This window comes from Sinocyclocheilus rhinocerous, unplaced genomic scaffold (assembly GCF_001515625.1).
Source record: "Sinocyclocheilus rhinocerous isolate Xijiao unplaced genomic scaffold, SAMN03320098_v1.1 scaffold3366, whole genome shotgun sequence".
In the NCBI taxonomy this organism is placed as follows: Eukaryota; Metazoa; Chordata; class Actinopteri; order Cypriniformes; family Cyprinidae; genus Sinocyclocheilus; species Sinocyclocheilus rhinocerous.
Window position 1 is genome coordinate 107,935 of NW_015637533.1, and position 7,435 is coordinate 115,369.

The 7,435-nt window shown below is 41.5% G+C and overlaps 2 protein-coding genes across 4 annotated transcripts in view; both read right to left on the reverse strand.

The window, feature by feature from the left end:
• corin (corin, serine peptidase) overlaps nt 1–1,496 on the reverse strand; it is a 36,809-nt gene extending 35,313 nt beyond the window's left edge. The window contains exons 1-3 of the mRNA XM_016563946.1: nt 1,396–1,496; nt 1,112–1,219; nt 731–874 (exon numbers count right to left, since the gene is read on the reverse strand). Coding sequence (XP_016419432.1) covers nt 731–874; nt 1,112–1,148 — 181 coding nt within the window. The 5' untranslated portion in view covers nt 1,149–1,219; nt 1,396–1,496. The remainder of the gene's footprint in view (nt 1–730; nt 875–1,111; nt 1,220–1,395) is intronic.
• Nucleotides 1,497–3,964: 2,468 nt separating this feature from the next.
• nfxl1 (nuclear transcription factor, X-box binding-like 1) overlaps nt 3,965–7,435 on the reverse strand; it is a 20,911-nt gene continuing 17,440 nt past the window's right edge. For all 3 annotated transcript variants that reach the window (XM_016563941.1, XM_016563942.1, XM_016563940.1), the window contains exons 21-23: nt 5,104–5,190; nt 4,665–4,718; nt 3,965–4,399 (exon numbers count right to left, since the gene is read on the reverse strand). In XM_016563941.1, the coding sequence (XP_016419427.1) occupies nt 4,187–4,399; nt 4,665–4,718; nt 5,104–5,190 (354 nt within the window). In that variant the 3' untranslated portion in view covers nt 3,965–4,186. The remainder of the gene's footprint in view (nt 4,400–4,664; nt 4,719–5,103; nt 5,191–7,435) is intronic.

The window sequence follows — 7,435 nt, forward strand, 5'->3', positions numbered from 1 at the left end:
CACACACACACACACACACACACTCACACACACACACACAGACACACACACACACACACACACACAGAGAGACACACACACACACACTCATTCATGTTTGACTGTATTAGTGGCTCATCTCATAGACTTCCATTGTTTCTCTGTCAGGTCAGTCATATTTCCTCTTCACTCTAAACAAACCCTCTCAGAAACCTGTGCAAAGCACTAGATTTCAATACAAACATGATTTGATTGATTTATAACTAGTGAGGTCCGGCTCACTAGTGTTTAACTAGATATTATTGAGGACATTTTGGACCTCACAAGTACAGTCAGACCTGTAGAAGCGCACAACAGAGTCAAGCCCACACACAGACTGCACAAACGTGTGGGTTTCGTCGCTGCAGATTTCTCTTTTTCAGAGATGTTGTGACTCATTTGGCACAATACAAAATTAGACATAACAGCCTGAAAATCACAGAGATACACGGACAAATGCCACAAGAGCTTAGTGAAGATGCTCCAATCACACATGTGTGTGTGTGTGTGTGTGTGTGTCACAGTTGTTATTTAACACTTGTTTGTCTCATCACTCAATGTGTCCAGGCTGAGAGCAGGCTGACGGATCCGCTCGGTGTGTGTGTGTGTCTGTCTGTGTGTGTCTGTGTGTGTGTGTGTGTGTGTGTGTGTCTGTGTGTGTGTGTGTGTGTGTGTGAGAGAGAGTGTGTGAGAGAGTGTGTGTGTGTGTTACCTGTGAGCGCCAGCAGCACACACACACAGATGAGGACACACACACATGGCAGCAGGATGAAGAGCAGCAGTCGCAGATGTTTCCCGCAGCGCTGTGTGTGTGTGAACGCTTCACCCATGATGAGCTCATCTGACACACACACACCTGAGGACACACACACACACAGAGAGAGAGAGAGAGTTTGCAGTGAGTTTGTGTATCAGCAGGACTTCTGATAACAGAATTTAAGAGCCAGATATTCAGCTGAATCACATTCATAACAACAGCTAATATCAGAGTCAGTCATAACGGTAAATGTTCCTATAACGACAGTCGTAATGAATAGAAATGACATTTCAGATATGACACTGTGAAGTTTGATCGCGTGCGCGCGCGTCTCACCGGTAACGGGCTGGAAATCAGCGACGATCCGGAGCATCAGAGCCGCAGACACCGCGAGCAGAGCACAGGCTATTTATACCCAGGTATGTTTCGCTTCAGAGTTTCCAGCTAGTGCAGGAGAATCCGACACACACACACACACACACACACACACACCAGTGAGTTATTTATAGGGACGGAAAGAGAAAAACTAAAGTGCATGAGTTCAACTCTGACACAAACTCTTACACACACACACACACACACACACACACGAGAGAGAGAACGACTCACTGAATACTTACTGAAAGTTCATTGCAGCCGATTCCATCGCAAACACCCACTCTCTCCCTCTCTATTCTTCTATTGTGTTATTTCATTTATAACTCAGTTTGTTTATTTTATTCTCACGTATCGGTCTGTCTGAGCACGAGCAACCCGCGCCACACTGACGAGCGAGTCCCGCGCGCTCATTTATATCTCCACCCGACTACACTGAGAGAGAGAGAGAGAGAGAGAGAGAGAGAGCGTGTGTGTGTGTGTGTGTGTGTGTGTGTGTGTGTGAGAGAGAGAGAGAGAGAGAGAGAGAGAGAGAGAGAGCGTGTGTGTGTGTGTGTGTGTGTGTGTGTGTGTGTGAGAGAGAGAGTGTGTGTGTGTGTGTGTGTGTGTGTGTGTGTGTGGAAGATTACTTACAAATCAGTCTTTTGTGGTAGAAGTGATGGTTCTACCATACTTGTAACAAGGATTAGAATTTACAGTTTTAGCTATATGAAGTTTGCACAAGACTAAATAATGATCTGAGATATAATCGCTTGGCTGCATAATTTCAACACCATCAACATCAATTCCATGTGACAGTATTAAATCTAGAGTATGATTTCGACAACGAGTAACACAAAACACACAGCATCTTCACGACATGGCGGCGGCAGCAACAATACTACAGCGAGAATAAAAGTTACGCCTTCTTTCTTTGCGTGAACATTTGGGCGGCGTTTTGCAAATCTTCCCACATAGTGACGTAGATATGTGGGGGTGTGTTTAAACGAGGTGTTTTAGGTAGGCGTGGCTGACTCTTAACTTTTATAAAGAATATCTCTTTGGGTTTGAGACTTTAGTCTTTGCAACTTTAGGGATCTTATCTATTCATGAACAGCTTGTAACACTCCAAAGAGAAAGGAAAACTTGAAATCGCATCATATGACCCCTTTAAAAATGGTGTACTATGAATATTGCTGACTCTTTTGCTTGTGATTTTCCTCGTGTAAATCTGCTAATGAATAAAAAATAAGTTAAAAAAAAAGTCTTCCATAGAGCTGGACCTTCTGCATACCCATAAGGACATGTAATATATATGACATATATTGCTTGCTCTATACTGAGTGATATTTCCATATATGTTACCTATAAGGCGGTGTATAATTTTCACATAAGCACATTCTCTGGGTAACGATCGCTCACTCGTTTAGCATTTTCTTTTATCTGTCGTTGTTATAACGCGTCACGTCTTGATTCGGATTTGACTGACAGACTGACATTCTCTCAGCGCGAGCTTCATGCTTTCTAACCGTATCTCCACTTTTATGTTGCAATTATTCTGCTTATATTCATAATTGTCAAAGTCTGTTTACAATATCTACCATTGTAACATGTTTATATCTGCCAATATACAGTACAGTGTGTGCATTTATATATATGTATAGTTCAAAAACATTTGGAAGAAAATCTTGATATTCAGAATTAACGATGTCCAATTCATGAAGTCAGAAGTCTGATCTGAATAATTCAGATTGATCTGGTTCGTCAGCGGTTCAGTCTGTTCCCAGATAGCACAGGTACATCTGCAAGAGGTCTGTTAAAGATTGCTTCATCTGGAAAGCATCTGCTGTGTACAAACATCTGATAGATGACTGTAAGATGTCAGTTTTACATCATAAACATCTTAAAGGCATATTCTAAACATCTATTTGACATCTGTTAGGAAACGTCCAATAGACGTATAGCAGATGAGCAAACACTCTAAAAAATACCTCTAGAAGATGTAAAATAGACGTCAAATAGAGTCTCCGTGATCGACGTGTGCTAGCAGGGTTCTTCTACTGTAAGACACGTCATATGGACGATTGTTATGGAACTACATTTTGCTCCAGTTTCCCACTTCCATTTTTGTATTTGCATTGAAAGTGCAACCAGCAGATTCTTGAAGACTTCGAGCCCATCGAGTCTCATCCAAGCGGAAACCTCCTGCTCTCTCTCGTGAAACCAACACGGAAGTGACTAAAACTGCAATTCATCGACTGGCCGCTAGAGGCTGGCTCCAAAAGAGAGTCAGTCCCATAGACTCCCCATGTTAAAATGCCGAACTTTACTGCAGAAAAAAAAAAGTCTACAGCCTGGTACAAAAAGTGGTTTTGGTCTATATAGTTAATTGTGCCCTTCATGACAACTGTGAGGGGGAATTTTTTTATAACTCATCCGTTTAAATTATATTAAGCCTTAAAATTCTGCATAATTAAGGGCGTGGCCACTTGAGTGACAGGTGGATTGCCACTGCTGTCACCGCCGTCGAGCTAGGTGGGCGTGGCTTCAGCAACCAGCTCCCGCCTCTTTGCCCATTTTCGATTATCCGGGAGTGACGCGCTGCCAAGATGGCGACAGCCGGCTCCTCCTACTTTAGGCTTCAACAACGCTCTTCGGAAACCTACGGGTGACGTCATGGACACTACTTCCATTTTTTTATACAGTCTATGGTCTCATCACAACTTTTTTTAATCAACCACTCTGAGCACATCAGTCACATACATCACTAACACAAAGCCTTTATTTTTCAAGTTGATAAGGTTACATCACCCAAATGTCACCCATGGAATTGTATTCTCTTAATAATAGAAATAAAATCATGACACTTTAAATTAACTTAGCAGTTTTAATAAAAGTGAGGCACAGTCAATCAGAAAATCACAGCTTCCATTGTGTGAAGACTAAATAATCATATGCAGACATGTATATAACTAGCATTCTAATTATCTACGGAAGTCAATTAATGGGTGAAAAAAAGTTTTAGTTTACAAAACTGAAAGAAAATACTGTTGACATTCAGGAAGCTGCTGAGGTACGTTCACTGTCCGTCTCCTGATTGGTCAGCTGCAGCAGACAGAACGCCGCCACAGCCAACAGGATGCCACAGATGGGCATCAGGAGGCGGAGCTTATATCTGTGCCACACCCCCTCCTCTGTCTCCACCTCAGTGACTTTCCTGTTCTTCTTCCTCCGTCCTTTCTGTCGTTTCTCAAATGCCTCCAGCTCAGCCTGAAACACACACACACACACACACACACACACACACACACACACACACACTCTCTCTCTCAGAGGCTACGTCAGCGAGCAGCTCTCATAACCACAACGGACATCATAGATCCTGATATCCACTAAACCACCCATAACCATCCTCACACTAACCTGCTGAGATGTGAGGGAGAACTGATTAAAGAGCCTCTGAAACAGTGAGCAGCTTTTCAGACCACCAGTAATTTTTCAGATCTCAATGACATTCATGCGTTTCTCGACTCACCTGCTGTTTTCTCATTTCTTCCTCCAGAGCGGCTCTTTCCTCTGCTGCACAAGCCTGAAACACACACACAAAACTAATTGTCCAGTAACTGTTTCTCCAAGTTTCCCACTGAGCTGATGGCTCTCTTTGTGTTTGTGTGTGTGTGAAATGGAATCTGTCCATTACCTCTCAGCTGGGTTGGAAAAAAGTGTCTGTGTGTGTGTGTGTGTGTTTGCTGTTTTAAAGTTTCACACTCTCTCTGTCTGAGCCAAAAGAATCAATGACCCAGCAGTGGATTTTATGGCCCTTCTCCATGACAACAGTTCCTGTGTCGCTCTACACTGTGTGTGAGTTACTTTAGGGACAGCATTGTGAACTAAATCTGACAAAAGATAAGAAAATGTTTTTTATTTGGAGTTTGTGTTAGTGTAGTATGTGCACAAGTGTATGTGTGTGTTACCTCTGCATGTTTCTTCTGTAACTCTCGACACGTCTCATCACACACGACCAAGTCCATCTCTGACCTCACACGAGAACAGGGGAATTCCTAAACACACACAAACACCGTTTACACAGTTAAAGCCATGTGACAACGTCCTTATCATCTGAGCACAAACATTAAATCTCTGCTGTAAAGCGGAGCGTGAAGATGAAACGCTGCAGAACAGCCAAACTCAATCACAGACACTCGTGTCTGTCATGATCCCGGTTACATCTACTGTGTGTTGTGACGTGTCTGCTCCAGTGATGCTCCGATCAGGATTTTTGCAGCCGATACAGACTACTGATTTCTTTTCATCATGATTGGCCGATACCGATCATTTTAGCTTTATATAAGTGATATATAAGCTCTCCGTTGACTGCTAACCTTTTTTTTTTTTTTTTTTTAGATAAAATACTTCGCTTTATATTATTTACAGTATATTGTTGTTTTAATTGAGAATCAAATAAATAAGCACAACAAATATTCATTTTACAATTAACATTTTAATAGGCCTTTAAAAACGGAGCTAACACAAAACAATGTCAAACTGAACATAACTGCAACCCATAAGGTGACAGGCTGTCAGTGCAGTTACACTGTTCAGCCAGTAGGTGACGACAATGGACTTTCTTTATGAATCAGTTCATTCAACGAATACACTTAAAAACGCTGATTCATTCATGAATCAAACTGTGTCGAAATTGATTAATTTACAAGGCTCAATTGACGATCAACACATCACCTTGTTAATGCTGAAGCTGATATTTCACTTCATAGAGATCATTGGCACTGATTAGGGTGAAGAGGGAGCGACCAGCCGGCAGAGGGTTCTGCTTGGTCATAAAGCCTTCCTCAAACAGCTGCATCCGCAAATAAAAGAATGATTAATTATAAATTGAGAATTTGTTATTCGTATGGTCTGGTGGTCATACAACGTATGCCTGCGAATACAGGACAAACTGCGTTCCGTACGGCTTTCATAAGGAACGCTTCTTAGATGCCTTAAATGTGGGACGATTCCGTATTCTACAGAACGGCTGGCAACCCTAGCACTGATTCAACGCACTGAACAGCACTGATGCAGCCATGGGAAATCCCCTTAAACACTGAAAGGATACTGCGACAAAGATAGTGTTCATCTTCTGACAACTGATGGAAAACAGATGCTTTTTACACAAATATATGACTTGACCTGAAGAAGGACAGACGCAGGTAATCGCCCATGCTCAGTTCCGCTGTCACTGTTTGTCTGTGTGTGTCTGTGTGTGTGTAGCTGCCTAAGTCCCGTCTCTGCCTCACACCCAGAGAGCAGACAAGATGCCAAAGGCAGCGAATCAGATTCGTAGTATTGAATCCTTCAGCCAATGTTCCTCCACATGGTATTTCTTTTTTTATTGTTTCTTCAGACCTCATAATTCCTCACAGGTGATCGTATTCATATCTATGCTGGTGCTAAAGTTTGACGCCATCACATGTTTTACGTCATCGGTTTGTGAGATCGGCCAAATTTAGTGACTTCCGATTAGGGTTGGGTATCGTTTTTTTTTTTTTCCGATACCGGTGCCAAATCGATACTTTTAAAATGGTTCCGGTGCCTAAACGGTGCCTGAACCGATACTTATTAAAAAATAAATAAATAAAAATTCCCCCCAAAAATGATGGATTGGCCATTAGCACTATAAACACATGATGTCTGTTTCATTCATACTGGACGCCAGAGGGCGCCCTCGCACAGAAAATCCACATATCCAGTCACAGAAGTAGCTGAACTCGTGGCCCTCCAGGAAATCCCTTATATGGACAAAGACAACGTATTATAGCTGTAACTGAGTAAACAGAACATATAAACGTTTTGAATGATAAAACAAAGACAATAAACACTCGACTGTGACAATATAGTTTATCTGTTTTATTTAAGCCATCTCTGGTATTTTCATAATTATTAAGTATATTTATAATAGGGTGACCAAATTTTAGTTTTCCAAAAAAAGGACAGTAAGGGGCGGGGTTCGGGGGCGGGGCTTCACCTAACAGTATACGTAGCAAGGTTTTTTTTTTGTTTGTTTGCTTATTTTGTTTTTATAATAAATAAAAAGAAAACAAGTAAGAATAGAAAAAGAATAGAGAATGCTAATGTTTGAGGCTCTTTTTTCTTTATAAATAAACCAAGTAGTTAGAATAGAAATAGAATAGAGAGTGCAAATGTTAGCGGGTCAAGTTTTTTAATTAAAAAAAACAAGCAGATAACATTAGAAGCAGCATTAGAATAGAGAGTGCTAGAGTTAGAGGGTCAAATAAAGATGAAAGA